Source organism: Suncus etruscus, chromosome 19, assembly GCF_024139225.1.
Source record: "Suncus etruscus isolate mSunEtr1 chromosome 19, mSunEtr1.pri.cur, whole genome shotgun sequence".
Taxonomy (NCBI): domain Eukaryota; kingdom Metazoa; phylum Chordata; class Mammalia; order Eulipotyphla; family Soricidae; genus Suncus; species Suncus etruscus.
The window spans coordinates 40,611,866-40,628,467 of NC_064866.1; the positions used below are offsets into that span (position 1 = coordinate 40,611,866).

The 16,602-nt window shown below is 37.7% G+C and overlaps 1 protein-coding gene across 1 annotated transcript in view; it reads right to left on the minus strand.

The window, feature by feature from the left end:
• HHLA1 (HERV-H LTR-associating 1) overlaps positions 1-16,602 on the minus strand; it is a 30,920-nt gene that overhangs the window by 2,571 nt on the left and 11,747 nt on the right. Inside the window, exons 7-14 of the mRNA XM_049765626.1 lie at positions 13,496-13,579; positions 11,502-11,558; positions 11,318-11,404; positions 10,093-10,326; positions 7,113-7,208; positions 5,863-5,931; positions 5,490-5,564; positions 3,976-4,132 (exon numbers count right to left, since the gene is read on the minus strand). Coding sequence (XP_049621583.1) covers positions 3,976-4,132; positions 5,490-5,564; positions 5,863-5,931; positions 7,113-7,208; positions 10,093-10,326; positions 11,318-11,404; positions 11,502-11,558; positions 13,496-13,579 — 859 coding nt within the window. The remainder of the gene's footprint in view (positions 1-3,975; positions 4,133-5,489; positions 5,565-5,862; positions 5,932-7,112; positions 7,209-10,092; positions 10,327-11,317; positions 11,405-11,501; positions 11,559-13,495; positions 13,580-16,602) is intronic.

The window sequence follows — 16,602 nt, forward strand, 5'->3', positions numbered from 1 at the left end:
GGAGTGGGGTGTCAAAATTCTATTGGGCCTCTGGGAGTTTACTTCTTTTTCAAACACTTCTTTAATACATGAAGGGGCTTGGCTAAACATTTCTTGATTTTCCTTTCATCTCCATAATTCTGTGATTCTGACATATGGGAGATATTAACCGCTCAAGTGAAAATAACCATAGAGATCTCTGTTCTATAACCCTTAATTTTCAGAACACTGTCAAATTGAAAACACTAAGGCCCAGCGAGGAGCTGATTTTCCAAAGAACACACCACTTTTGTGTGATATTATTGAGTTTTAATCCAAGTAATCCACCTTATGAAAGAACATAATCAACACAATAGGCAATTAGACCAAGATGAATCAGAATGCAGCTATGAAAACAAGACCCAGTTATTTCTGAAAGACATTCAAAATTGGAAATTATAGGGAATGGAGAAATAGTATAGAGGTTAAAGAGAATTGCTTGTATCTGGTCAACCCAATTCAATCTCCAATACCACATGGTCCTGATTATTCAGTCTTGGAGCTCTCTAAGCTCCACCAAGTCTTGTGTGATCCTGGAGGCCCCCAAACACTGCTAGGGTGGCTGGATTGTCTCTGACATGGCAAATCCCAAGCATTTTCACCTCTTGGGCCTCAATAATGAAAAGCACTGGTGGGACCCCTGGACCTCCTGAGCACTACTGGGGAGACCTCTAAATCAAAATTTGTAAAACAAGAATCAAGTAAATACTGTTCATCATTGATATCATTGAAATACTATTCAAAGGGAAGAGGAAGAAAAATAAATGGCTTCTCCTGTTTACTTTTATCTAACCTCAAGCCTATATATTCCATACAATAAACTAGCAAAAGCTAATTTTTCAGGGAAAAGTAGAGGGATGGAGTGGATAGCACCCATATTTCAGTATTCATTAAAGAACAGGGAGTAGGTGTGAGAATATTTTGGGATATTGAACCACAGCAAGGCAAATTCCAATATGGATCAGCAACCCCCTACTTGTGTAGTTATGTCTCAAATGACAAAAAAGAGATATTACACTTGACCAACTCCTGACATAGCCACTCAGTATTTGAATGTCACAATTACATCATGTCAAGGATTATAGAGATAGGAGCCAGATTGGTTGTAAGAATGGATGAGAAACAATTGTGCCAACATCTAGAAATATATATTTAAATGTATAAATATATAAATAATTGTACATATACATGCATTTATATTTAAATATATTTACACATTTAAATATACTTATGTATAAATATACATGTGCCAGTAATCTCTGAATGCAGTTTTATAGATATCATGCAGTAATGATTACAGTATTTTATTCTCTTTCAATTAACTCTCACAACAAAATGGAAATTTAGTAGAATGCTGCTACCCTTCTTTATAAATAGTGATCCTAGAATTGAGTAATATGTGGACAGAAATTTTAGTATTATATAAGCAAGTTGAAGTTCACAAAAATTTTTAGTAGCAAGTGTGTATAGCTTCCAAGAGGAAAAGTCTATATTTAAATTCTGTTCTGCTAGTTTTCAACCCCACTTTCCCTACATAGAAAGACATTAACCTACCTACTATTTTGGATAATCTCTGTTCAGTAACCTAATCTATCTATCAACTAGCCTGACAATGTATCTTAACAAGAAAACCATTTCGAAGGTGTCCAGACACCAAGGTCCTCAACTACTTATGGGTTCAATCTATCCTGAATAAAGGAGGGACTGGAAAGATGGAGGAAGCTAAACTCTTTTGGGTAAAGTCAAACTTCTTTTGCAAGAGATTCTTAAAAAATCAAACTTTATTGAATGTCTACCATCTTCACTGCAATCACAACAAAAACCCCAGTGGTTTTTAAGACATTCTAGGTCATATTCTGTGTCACCTTCACACATTCTGTTCATTTTGTCTTCATATAGCCTCTTCCATTTTCCTCCAAGGAACCCTAAAAATTATTTACTCTGGAGCCACAGGACTTGCGATAGCACTTGTCAATCTGTTTGTAGCCTCTCTCTTGACATTAATAACTTCTCCACTAAATGATTTTCTTCGCTTTGTTTCATTTGTTTGTTTACTAGGATATACCAGTTGGTGCTCAGGCTCTGAAATCAGAGATCATTCTTGGTGAACTTGAAGAACCATATGGTTAGTAAGTAATCAGACCTGGATGGGCAGATTACAGCCAAATGCTTTACCAGCTATGTTATATATCAAGCCCCTTAGGTGTTTTTTTAATTATTTTAAACACTAATCCTACAACATTGTTCATAATACAGTTGGGTTTTTCCACAGATATAAAGTCATTCATGATTGAATTTCAGTCATGCAATGTACAGTACCCTTCAGCAGTGCACGTGGAGCCCTATGTTTTAATAGCTGGAATAACTTATTCTACAAATATGTTTGGTAATTCCAGGTTGGCAACCTGCTGCCCTTCACCTATATTTAAATTTTCTTATGTTCAGTTTTTCAAATGATACTATAAAATATTCTACAATTAAGTTAAAAATGCAGAAAAGAGAGGTAAGCTCATAATTACAAATGTCTAATTTCTCTCAATTTAAACAACATATTTCCCTTGAGACTTCTGCCTTTATATTGATTTCTCCAGCCAATATTTGAAATGTAGATTTTTAAAAAATCTCACTTTTATTCCAAAATGGATCGCTATAAGGTTTCACCTGAATGTATGATTTAGTTCTGTCACATATTTTTAATTTGTATTTGTTGTTTTTTCTTTTGTTTGTTTGTTTTTGGGCCACTCCCGGCGGTGCTCAGGGGTCACTCCTGGCTATCTGCTCAAAAATCGCTCCTGGCAGGCACAGGGGACCATATGGGACACGGGATTTGAACCAACCACCTTAGGTTCTGGAATCGGCTGCTTGCAAGGCAAACGCCGCTGTGCTATCTCTCTGGGCCCTTTAATTTGTATTTGTAATTATTTATTCTACCTGACCCTAATTAGTCAGATTCTGGGTACATTTCTGATGTATTATTTTTATAGCTAATCATAATGCATAACTGATACATAGTTGAAGCCGAACACTTATTGATGTTCAGAATTAAAGTATCAAAGGTTTAAATGTTGACTGATTCTGCAAGAAAAAATGTGACAAACATCTTCCTTTCTTCAGGATTATTCTCTGCCATAGAAAAATCCCCCTACTTCTTTGCTAACACCTAGTCTACTGATCTGAATTCTTTCACTCTCTTGTTAGAGGGAACACCATATTATCAATGAGTACAAAACTTGTCCTAAAAATGAAGAAACATTAAAAGGCGGAGAATATGTATTTGAGATCAGAGCCAGTGAATTTGAAAAGCCAACAAATAGATTTTGAAAATGACATTCAAGATCTGAGTGACTGACTGCAGACGACTGCAGCAGAATTCATCAATGTTGTTGGCTCTGGTTTTATAGACTATATTACATTTTAGAGTAAAAGAAAGCATGTCAGCAGTCAAGACAGAAAAATGTTCATGCCTAGATGCTCTTAAGAGAAAACTAGATCTGCCCTCTAATTTTCTTTTCACAGACTTTTCATTTAGCAAGAAAATGAGTGTTAGGAATTCGTGAAAGAACTATACTTTAAATGGACACATCCTTTGATTATAATCTTCCATCAAATCTCACCAGATTATGGGCATCTAGATTCGAGACTCTTTACAACTCTGTACTCATTCTATCGAATGTGACATCGCTCAGTCCCACTCATCTCAACTCTATCACTCAACTGCGCTCTCTGTATTAGACTTTGCATTTGGTCTGATAAGTCAAAAAGGAATTAAACAATGAGTAGGCTTTTAAATATTTGAGGACTCATAGAAAGCCCATTGGAGAATTTATTCCTTGAAGTACCTTGTCACCTCTCTGTGGACACAAGGTCCACTCCATCGGTAGCCTGCAAAGAAGTTTTGCAGAATAATAAAACCTAAAATAGCTATGAAATAAAAAAGCAGCAATTTTACGTGATTACCTCATGGCCTCCATACTGGTATTCCTCCTGTGCTTCAGGCAGAGGCATTGCTGGAAATAACGGCACAGTTCCATCATACAGGGGTTGAACTTCTGAATGGCCAGAGTTAGAGGAAAAGCTGTCGCAGTTCCTTCTTTGTTAAAAGGCTGAGGACACCCTAAAAAAAGATGTAATTCCCGGCCATCAAAATCAACAAGAATTTAGCAATTACTTTATTTGTCAGATACTGTGCTGTGCTGGGTGAATTATAGCCTCATCCCTGTTTTCAGGTCACTCAGAAATACATAGGTAAACTTAATATCGCTCACAACTGCACAGTTAATCTACTATGAAATATCAAAAGATATGTGAAGAGAAAATGGAGATCTAGTTCCTGAAGGAAATAAATGAGATTTCACTAGGGAGGTAAGATTAAACAGGCATCTCAAATATTCCATCCAATCCAATTCCAATCTATTTTATTTATTTTTTGTTGTTTTTTTTTGGGGGGGGTTCACCAATCCAACCTATTTAGATTGGATGAAGGCATTTTTACTAAATAAACAGACTTAAGTGCTCTCTTAGCATCATGCAGGGGGATGATGGGGTCGTGGAGAATAATTCGATGCCACAAAAGGTAGTTGTGTATATAAGCATGTGCACAAGGGTATGTGTGATCATTCAGGTGTGGACTCCTGGGTACATGTGCTTTTTGCTTCATAAACATGAATTATCTTTGCATGTGTATGTCAACCCATGGACACATATATTTATCTGTGCTTATGAGTATATGCATTTGTGAGGGTGTACACACGTATAGCTACATGTCACTATAAGGTTACTTGGGTACTAAGTAAAACTTAGTTAGGGTTAGGGTTAAATGGTGGTAAGCATGAGGGAAGAAAACAAGAGATGAGTAATTCGTTTAAAGATGATGACAAATGAAAAATAGAATTGTTTATAAAACTACATAATTATATAGTTTTCATCATTCAATGAATGTTGAACTACAAAGTTGTACATTTAAAACATATGCAATGTTATATATATACATATATATACATATATATATATACATATAACAATGTTATAATATAGGATGCAAATACAAAACCTTGTGGAGACATAGGTGGGCACGGTTTGATGCCCAAAATAATTATAGTATGGACTGGAGAAAGAGTACAGTGGCAGGGTTCTTGCCTGAAGCATGGTCAACCCAAATTTCATACTTGGTCTCCTGTATGTTGCCCCTAGGTCTGCCGGGAGTGTTCCCTAAATGCAGAGCTAGTAAAAAAAGAAATTGAGTACTATTGGGTGTGGTTCAAAAAACAATGACAAAGGTGAAACTATAATTTACTTTTGCTTTATAGGAAAGAAACTGAATTCTAGATTAAATACTACCGACCATTTCACTGGTAAATAATAGAGCAATCTTTGAGTCCAGTAGTATGAATCTAAATTTACTGAGAAATCCTCTTTTTATTTTACATAATTAAAAACAAACAGTAATAGTAGTGACAAGCATTGGTACCTACGTGAAACTTGGTGGGGTACTGGGGCCAGGGCTGCCTCTTTTCCAGGGGTAAAGGGCCAAGCTGCAGGAAGATAACCTACGAGGGACAAGAATTTCCACATAAAGGTCAAAGTGGTACAGCTTGTGCACATTCCTAGAGAAGTATAAGACAAAAAAGGATGAGACGTTCTTAAAAACTAGAGATCTATTTTGAAACTAGCCAAGAGAGAGGGGCTTTCATGACAATCACAGGGCAAGGTAGCTGATGGAACCAGTAGCACATAAGAACCATCTTATTCTGCTTACTCCTCTCCCCCAATTTTTTGTGGATTCTGTCTACAAACTATACTTCCTGTCTATGGCATTGAGATTCTCTTTCCGAGGTTCAGTCTTACCTGTCTGTGGAGATTTGGGGGCTGGTGCCTTGGTTGGACTTGGTGTCTGAGTGGTGGCAGTGAAAGTTCCTGAGATGAGAAAAGAGAGAAGTGAGCCCAGATCATTGTTTAGTTTGCCTGACACCATACAGGCTAACAATCTACCAAGCCAGCCTCTTCATCTGATGTTGTTATTGAATTATATTCTTCCCTTCTAGCTTTATTTATTTTTTTCATTGATGTTGCGATGACTGGAGGAGTCACACACAAAGATGTCGTACTTGCGTGCATGCTCCCCGAGGTCTCACTCTGAGCTTTCACTGAATGTCTTCTGAATGTGCCCAGTGTTTACTTTTATTGAATATCTCACAAGAATCAGAGAATAACAATACATATCCATGAGGAGAACATAGACCAGAGTGAAGGAAGATCAAGTTCATGAACACAATAATGAAAAGTGGTGCCAGCCACAGATCTGAGCATGGCTGTGGTCTCTAGCTTCAGGGGTCAAAGGAAGTGATTTTTGAAACAAATAAACTTTTATTTTTTGGAGAAATAGGACAGCAGGACTCTTGTCTTGCATGCAGTGGACCCTGGTTTGATCACTGGCATACTGCATGGTTCCTGAGCATCATTATGAGTGATTCCTGAATAGTCAGGAGTAAACCCTGAGCATTGCAAGGTGTGGCCCTAAAACAAAATAGAGAAAACATAAAAACTCTTTTAGTTTGCATTTTATTTCACTTTCTGCATTTATTGTCCACACAGAAGTACACGTATGCAATACAGTTAAAATCACACTTGTCAATTGGTCTCTTGCTTTTAGAACTCAGGCTTTCCATCTTTTATTGCATTGCATATACACAATAAAATGTATAATTAATGTGTCATTAATGTCATTTGCCATGCAAAGAGTGGAATAACATTAATACTGTGTCACATAAAGGAAGTTGAACTGTCTAGACTGAAACATGTCTACTTTTAGTGTTTGCCTGCATTTAACGGTCATTGACATTGGAGAAATGGACATTGGTTAGAGAGTCCATAATAGAGAGGTGATGGGAGCTTTGCTCATTCAGTTATTTATCCAAAGGGGCAGACAAAAGATAAAGAAGAGGAACAAGAAAGATTGTCATGAAATTAGCAACAGGTTTGAATTGCATTTATGTCTGTGGTTTTATGTTCTAAGCTTTAAAGAAGGTTTTACAAACAGAAAATATAAAATTTAATCACATCAACAGAGAGGTGAGAATGAAACCTCTCTAACTTACCTACAGCTGGTCTGGTCTGGGATGGGCTGCCAGGAATGGCTGTTGTCACAGCAGGATGTTCAGAAAGGCCGCCTGAGTTGGTAATACCAACAGCCTCTGCAGGAGATGCCAGTATAAAGGTTCTCAGGAAAATTTCCTTGGAAGTTCTCAAGGTTTTTTTTTTCTCATGCATGCTATGAAACTTAAGCAGTTACTTCCAAATTATTGCGGAAGCCCTTACCAACCTATGTGTGTCACATGTTGAAGTTTAGTCACCTTTTATGGTAGTGCAATTGACTGTCACAGAGTATATATGCTTGCCAACTTTGACACAGATGCAAAAAAAAAAAACTGCCTTGACAATACTTGGCCAACAAGGCTAGGTGGGTCAGTGCTATAACTTGGTGATAAAGAGGTGTTTGGGCCAGTTATGCTCAGAATCACCAGTCACATCCAGAAGTATTTGTGATGTCCCTCAGTATTGGGGATTTAACTCAGAGTCCTCTGCATGCATCCTAACAACTGAGCTAACTCCCCTCAAATCATCTATATCTAACTTCTAGACAGAATAATCATATCTGCTGCATTGTTGGTGACAATATTGTTGATGGGGACCACAAAATAGTGGGGAAGGAGAAACCTCTCAGTATGCCACCACGCTACTATCGATAATGTATTACTATTTTCTTACTATCCTTCCTCAATGAGATACAATTTTTTAACTTTTTTTGTTTTTGTTTGTTTGTTTGTTTTTTTCTTTGGGCCACCACCCAGCAGCACTCAGGGGTTACTCAGACTCTGTGCACAGAAATCACTCCTGGTAGGCTTGGTGGACCATATGGATGCTGGGAATTGAACCCAAGTTGGCTGTGTGCGAGGCAAATGCCCTATCCACTGTGCTATCTCTCAGAGGCCCATGAGATACAAATTAACTTAACGGTGCCATAAAATACCGCCTTTTCCCCACCTATTTATATAAAGTTAAAGAGATGCTTTTCCAAACTACAAATTTATATGCAACGATATAGTTTAGTTCCATAAAATACTATTGTGGAAAATGATATTGAGAATCTTTAAAGATAACCATCCAGGACACTACATCTAAAAGGCATTTTCAGTAACTTAATGCCATTAGCCAAGTAAAAAGAGGCAAAAATAAGCATATGGGACTATATTGAATTAAGAAGCTCAGATGCCATGAAGGAAATGAGAACTAGAATACAAAGACACCCTACAGACTGAGAGAAACTATTTCCCCCACGTACCTGACAAAGAATAAATATGTATGTATGTAGTAAGTAGTTGATGAATACATATAACTACTTTGAGTAGTTTAATGTGTAAAGCATTTATAAAACTTAGGAACAAAAACACAAGCAATTTCATAAAAAGCAGAAAGAGATGAACAGGTACTTCCTTACAGAAGACATACAAATGACCAATACGTTCATAAAATAATTGTCTCAAGGTAGGTACAAATCAAAACAATATATTAGTGCACATGTAAAAAGAATAAAAATAGTTCTGGTATATATGTGAAGAAGGAAGATATTAAAGAAGAATACTTATATTGCACTTGACCTTATATTATAGAAAGAAGGACAGGAAATGAAAAAAATCAAAAGGGAAGAAAAGAGGGATCAGAGGAAACAGAGGCAGAGATCAGGAGCCTCAGGCACCTCTGCTATATAGAAGTATGGTATATCTATATATATCAGCCACAGAGCCAACGATGATGAAAACATGAGATCCAAACTACAGCAGCCCAACTTAAATATGTGCCTGTCAAGGAGGTAGACTGGGTGGTGGAAGGAAACAAAGAGAAATCAAACAAAAAGAAATCCTCCTCTTGGGGCTGGAGCAGTGGTGCTAGAGGTAAGGCATCTGCCTTGCAAGCGCTAGCCTAAGACAGACCATGTTTTGATCTCCTGGTGTCCCATATGGTCCACCCAAGCCAAGAATGATTTCGGAGTGCATAGCCAGGAGTAACCCCTGAGCGTCAACAGGTGTGCTCCCCCCCCCCAAAATGAAATCCTTCTCTACTGATGATGAAAACATCAATTGTTTAATTTCTTTGTAAAATAAAATGGACATTTCTCTAAAAATAAAAACACTTAAGAATTGAACTTCTATATGATTCACCAATCCAAAGGGTCCAAAACACTATTTTGGCATCTACTCCAAGAGCCCATGAAAACCATTTTCAAAAGATGTTTGTGCTCTGATATTTATTGCATTACTACTCACAATAGCCAAGATCTGGAAATATCCCACGTGCCCAAGAATAGATAATGAGTAAAAAGAAATTAGCTGCACATTTAGAATGGGATACTATGTGGTTATGAGATGAAATTTGATGATTGTGTGAATAGAACTGGTGGGTATCATGCTGAATTAAGTCAGTTGGTAGGAGAGGAACAGATGCAGAATTGTTTATTTCACATGTGATATAAAGATGCGCAGAAATGAAGGCACAAAAGGCTAAAGGCAATAGAATCTGAGCTGGTCTACAAAGCTGATCTTACCTGAGAGGGGAAGGGGGAAGGAAGGGTCCTTAGGACATTAGGACATCTGCTAGGACATTAGGGAAGTGGACATTCTGGTTGGAGCTTTGGTAATGGAGTTATGTATGCCTGAAACTCTCATCAATGGTATTGTAAACAATAGTACCTAAAAATGGGAAAATATTAAACTGATAATGATGAAGGGGTCCTGAGTGAAGGGGTTCAAGAAACAGTGTTATTTTTTCATCTTCTGAGTCTTAACTTTCAATATTTAAAAAAAAACCGAAAAATTAAAACGTAGAACACCTTAGGCCAATGTCATTTGCCGTCTGTGCTTGTTTGTCTGAACTCTAGACTGGCTCACATTGTCTATTTGAATGAAGGCTAAGGAAGAAAAGGTTGGTGGAGAAAGAAAGAGGGAGATTTCACTTATGCAAGGGAACCTAGAGGAAGAGAATTAACAGGACTGGGGAAGAAAGATTGAAAAAATGTCTTACTTGAGGCTGGTTGCCAGAGGGAGGTGCTACTGGACATGGTAGTGATCCAAGGAAGGTGTGCAGGGTCAGTGTGCAGTGTCCACTCTCTTTTTGAAGGAGTAGCTGTCTTGATCCAGGGAACAGTCCCTAGAGTAGATGTTTTGGGGCTCTGGATTCCATGTGGGAGATTGGTCCTTGGTAGTATGTCTTGGCTTTGTGGAGTGATTTTCAAAGTGCTGTCCGTTCCCTCGGGAGCTGCACATTTTGGGAAACACACAACTTTCAGATGCTTGATTCTTTGAGCTCAAAGAACTCTCAACCCATAGAAAGGTTATCACCAGCCAACACACAGACTCCTGAGAGTCAGGCATTACTTAAAACAATACTTCATGGTTCCTAATATTCTTGAACCGCATGCGAAGTTAAAATATCAGTCTCTGAAAATGCTCCTGGAAGAATCCCAGTGAACAGAATCCAGAGCTGTCAGAACTAAACGCATCAGGCATTTGTCATGTTTCCTTCACAGGCCCTGGATCCCATAAGCATTCTTGACCCGCTTGGCAGCTCTCATCCGCCCTGTGGCTCTGGCACTGGTCTCTGGAACAGGATTGGTTAGATTTACAACACGAGGCCTGCTAGTGTGTTTAGGAACCAGAAGTGAAACTGTGAGGTAGGTGGTTGAGGTCATCAGGCAGAAACTGCTCCAAAGATCAGCTCCCAAAGTAACAGCAAGGAGATTCAGTTAAGAGGACATCTAACACGAATCATAAAGAAATGAAGGGAAAAGGCCCAAAATGTTAGCTTACTCTCTCCCTCTCCGTGAAGGTTTAAAAGATAGATAATGATATTCCAACAGTTGCCCATTTATTTCTGTTAAATATATATGCACGAGGAGTGATGACCATGGGAATTTAAATCCCAACGCAAGCCAGTTATTTATTACAAGAGGGAAGAATGCAAGCCATGAGGGACAGAAAGGGTTATTTGAAACAAGAGAGCAATGTCTAGCAGGAGAAATGCAGGTAGAAATTACTTAATTCCAGTTGCCTGTTGCCATGGGCGATAGGAAAAACACACAACTACATGATCCTTTAGTTTTTTTCTTGGAAAACGCAGCAATTAAAAATTCGATAAATGGGGAAATTTTTTCATATTAACATAGTATGACTGAATGAAATTCCCTGAACTTGATAAGTAATGCTTGATCTTGAGACTCTACAGAAACGTTTACAAATGTTGCACTCACCCAGAATACCAGACATGCTGCTGGTAAATGTGTAGTTAATGACTGGAGATTTCTCTGCCATCTTCCAGAAGTCAGAAATATTCCTTCCTGAAAAAATCAGACCCACTGAATCAAGTCCTGAGCTCACCTACTCTTGTGTTTAATTCTCATCTTAAAGCTTGTCAAAGAACGGCTGAGGGATCACCTGCCTTTCCTGTCATCACACAGATGAAGATGCAGTCAGATTCATCCATCTGGCTCACTGGAAGACAAACAGAATACAAAATGTAGTGTTGGGGTTGAAGTTGGTTTTGCGGAAATAAAACTTAGGCTGCAAACTACTAGCTCAGGTTGCTATAGGACAATCAGACTAACTACCTACTTTCAGGGCAATGCTCATTTTCTATTTTGTTTGCTTTGGAGGAGTGTAGTGTTAAATACAGTAGGGACTAAGGGCACAGGCCTTGGGAGTAGTTCTGAGTTACATTAGCTCTGCCACATCTAGTTTTGTGGACATTAGTTACTGCTTGAACTCACTAGGATTCAGGCTATATATCTTAAAAAGGGTTACAATGATGGAATCCCATCATTTCTTCTTGCATTTTTCCAAATCCCCAAATCTTTGTAGTAAAGAAAGTTTTATGTGACACTGATAGCTAATTTCCACTGTTAGTAAAACATGACATCTGTGAGGATACTACACTACTGTCTTTGTTTTTCTTGTAGTGTAAAGGTTCAGTGACATTGTCAAAAGAATATCAATGTGTTATTACATCAAACTGCCCTAGATACTGCTGTGTCTTATAGAACTACCCCCAGACAGCTATATGACTATATGACCATTGCCATGGCAAGATTATGGAAAGATGATTATGACAATCCAATTAAACAATATCTGTGAAGCATTAAATACAGGCCTTGACTAAATAATGAGTTCTCAACCCATTATCATAATTATTATCAATGTTATTCTTGTACTATAATTATATGTTTTTACTATTTAATATATTTTTATACTAGGCAAGAATGATTAACCTTGAGTAAGATATTTAGTCTCAGTCAACATGCGACAGTGGCATAGTCTTTATGTGTTACTGTTTTACATCATTTCAAACTAGCCTAGAATAATTGAATGTAGGTAAGTGCCTTAATCTCAGCATGCCACAGTACCTTACCCATAAAGTAAAATAGCTAGCCTATAAGGTCAGACTCTATTTGGGAATTACAGAGAGTCCTTAGAAGAGTCCCCGAGACACAAGTTATTACAATTTCTCCTCCCTGCACTACCTTCCTTCCCACCCTTAAATAAGTAGCTGCTTCATAATGTAGCTCATCATCTTTCTGATAATTCTAACTGTTCAACTACTCACTATAGCAAAGCTTTACTTAATCAGGTTTTAGGCAAAGATGAACTACTATATTGGTCTTCCCTATAGATCATACCATAGAGTATATATGCAAATAGTAGGTTATACTATCTAGGTTTGTGTAATTGTATTATAGTCCACACATAGCAATATCTTTTAAGGTCAATTTTTTAGAACACATTCCTAAAATTGATTGGCATAAGATTGTAGATTCATAGATATATTTATCTGTAAATCAAACTGGATTCGGAATTACATTCTCATTACTTTTTTCGAAGAAGAATGTGAGTTGCTTGGGCTTACATAAACAAGGCTTTGGTTTCTTTTTTCTCTTTTCTTTTGGGGCTACACCTTCGCCTGACAGTACTCAGGGAACCATGGTGTGCTAGGGCTCAGACCTGGAACTGCTGCTTGCAAAACATGCATTCCAGCCCTTAGATCTATCAGCCCAGAAACAGGGATTAGCTTTCCAATTGTATGTCAGATTGGCCTTACATTCCTTATCGATCTTAATATGAAGTCTGCATCAATCTTGAGTAAAATATTCAACTTCACTGAACCTAACAGAAATGGTTTTCTTCAATCTCTCTGGATTTCTCCATCTGTAGCCTTTATTCTTTCTCTGTATATTTGTTTATCAGAAAGAACTAATTGAAGATGTAGTTCTCATATTACTGGTGGATGACACTAGGTTGCATTGCTACTCTAAAATAAATTATGTGAAAATTCCTGGTACTCTTGCCTTAGAAAAAACTGGGGAGTCTTCTACGTTGAATATATTTTTATCATAAATGTCAAATTTTCCAAGCATTCTCAAGATGGACAAATATACCTGAAAGGATAGAGGTTGACTTAAAAATCTCTGTGAGATAACTGGTAGAATTTCCAATGATGTCCACTAGGAGGGCCGTGAAATCTGCAAAAAAAAAAAAAGATCAGTTGTTTCTGACTCAGAATAACATACTGTGTTTAATTTCTGAGAACATGTTATACTTTTCACTTAGTTCAGCGATTTAAGAAATATTAACAATGACAAAGAGAAATATTAATTGTAAAAATGTTTTAAATTTCAAGTATGCAAAATACTTGATAATCTATGGTTATACTACTCTTTTGTCTCTTTCTGCCAAATTATCCCCTGACCAAAAAACTGAGAAGGACCATTTTGCTATGTCATGTTTTTTCTGATTTGTTTTCATCTATCTCTTTTGTTTAGGATACAGAAATCCAGCTGATAGGAAGTAGTCCTACAACTTATTATATAGATTTATCTGATTTAAGAATTTGAAAACATGATGTATATTTTAACAGTGAGTCATAAACTCTGCACTACATTAAAGTCAAGGGCCTTACACAAGTTAGAATCAAGCTCTCCTGTTCTCCTTTGTTAAGAACTATTGAGAAGAAATAGGAGAAATCTCACAGTTAATATTATAAAATTCTAGTGGACTTTCTCTGTGCATAGTATTTGAATAGGTTCTTTGCTAAACATGGGGACTACCACTGAAGAAACAAGATTCATTAACATACTTCTAGCAGAGTCTCCTTCTGGGTCTCAGTGCCATCACTGTTCATCTGCTCTTTGGGATCAGCCAGAATGGTATTGGGGAGGAAATAGGGAACCCCACACCTTAACTCCTTCCACCAAACAAAATGGGGATCTCTTTTGGGGGCTCTTTTTTTGGGTCTCTCCCAGCAGCCTTCTGGTCCCAGTGCTATTGCTGAATCTTTGTTCCCTGGGAACAGTGAGGCCTGTGTTTGGGCAGGAATAGGGAGTCTCCAGGCCTAATCCCCTCTCCAAGTTCAAAAGGGGGCTCCTCCAGCCTCCCCTCATTCTCCTTCTGGGTTCCAGTGTCATTACTGAAACCCACTTCATCCCATCACTCCTCCTTTTCTCAAATGATGAGGGTGCTAATGGGCACGAAGTCATTTCAATATATATCATAGACTTCTTGGCAGATTGGATCTAGAATTTCTTTCAACACACTGATACAAACCGCACTACAAACCGCTAAATGCAAAGTTCAATGGGGAAGCTAAAGAAGACATCTAATATGGGGGAGAAATCCTGAAAAATTTCCAAGTCCACCCAAACAGCTGAATCGTACAGATGAGGACCTAAAATCAAAAGTTAATGGTTTAGCAATGGAAATCAAGGAGTCACTAGCCTGCAAAATTAAGAAATATAGATGAAAATTTCAACCAACTCAAAGAAGAACTCTTTCAGAAAATTAAGAATCCATAAAAATGGAACTGAAGGAACTAAAAAGCATGTTAGCAAGCCATAATAGAATTACACAGGTAGAGAATCTCATAGACAAACTTGAAGGCAAATTACAAGCCAACAGTGATAAAGAAGTCAAAAAAGAAAGGAGAGACAAAACTCTGGAAGAAATATAAGGTACTTAGAAATTTCAGAAGGGGAATAAAATGGGAAAGGGGAAGAACAAGTAGTGAGGGAAATAATAGCAGAGAACTTCCCACCCTTGGGAAAGAGGTTTCTCTACAAATCCAAGAGGCAAAAAGAGTGCCAAACAAAATAGATCATAACAGAACAACACCAAGACATTTAGTAATGCAAATGGCAAACAAAACAAAACAACAACAACAAAAACAGAGAGATGGGCTCTTTAAAACAGAAAGGAAGAAAAAAAAACCTTCAAGTATAAAGGAAACAAAAGAATATAACTGGATCTTCCATTTGAAACAATCCAGGCAAGAAAAGAGTGGAATGACATATTCAAACAATGGAATGAAACTTTCAACTCAGATAGGGGCCAGATTGGTAACACAGTGGGTGGGCATTTATCTTGCATGTGGCTGATCTAGGACGAACCTTGGTTCAATCCTGAACATCCCCTATAGTCCCCCCTGAGCCAGCCAGGAGAGATGTCTGAGCACAGAGCTAGGAGTGCCACTGGATGTGCCCCCCAAAAAACCCAAAACAAAAAACAAAAACAAAACAAAAATCAACCTAGAGTCCACTACCCAGTGAAAATATCATTTACATGGGAGGGAGGGTTAAAAACATTCTCAGACAAAAAACTCACAATACTTGCGTTAACCAATCTGACCCTACATGAGCTACTCAAAGAGCAATGACACAAACCAAATCCCCAACAGTAACAGTAACAGCCCTACAGAATATAATGGCACAATAGCCCTTTCTGCCAATACTTTCCTAAAATGTCAATGGATTACTCTCTCCCATTAAGAATGGATCAGCTGTTTAGATTGAGCATGTGGCCAATCAACTGCTCTTTATAGATGTGTATAATAATGTTCTAATGCATTTACTTATAGAAACGGGAGCAGAATGCACTTGGAAGCCATATAGTGTTAACTATAAGTTGTTTTGTTTGTTTGTTTGTTTGTTTTTGGGTCACACCCAGTGGCACTCAGGGGTTACTCCTGGTTCTGCACTCTAGCAGGCTCAGGAGACTATGTGGGATTCCAGGATTCAAACCAGGGTCCATCCAGTATTGGTCATGTGCAAGGCAAACGCCTTACCACTTGCTATCGCTCTGACCCCAAGCTATAAGGAGTTTTAAAGTCTTAATTTTACTATTTCTATAATAACTCCTTGATCTTTTGGTCTTCAGTGGTGCTTGGAGATATAGGTTGGTCTACCCAGTTCCACATTGCAATGCTATACTATATTAGACTCAGAAGACAGGACTCATTATGATAATGTCACGACAAAAATTCTAATCTATTAATTTTTTATTTGATTATGCCTGCTAATATAATCTCATGTTTATGTCCACAGATAGCAATGGAATATGCAAATGCATGCCATGAACTCTTGTTACAGAGCTCATTCGTTGAATATGTTATTGCAATCTGTTTTCAATTGTAGGTAGTTTACCATTATACCATAATGCTCATGATTTTAGATGGCTTTTAGGAAAGAAAACTGGATACTCAAGATCCTCTAGA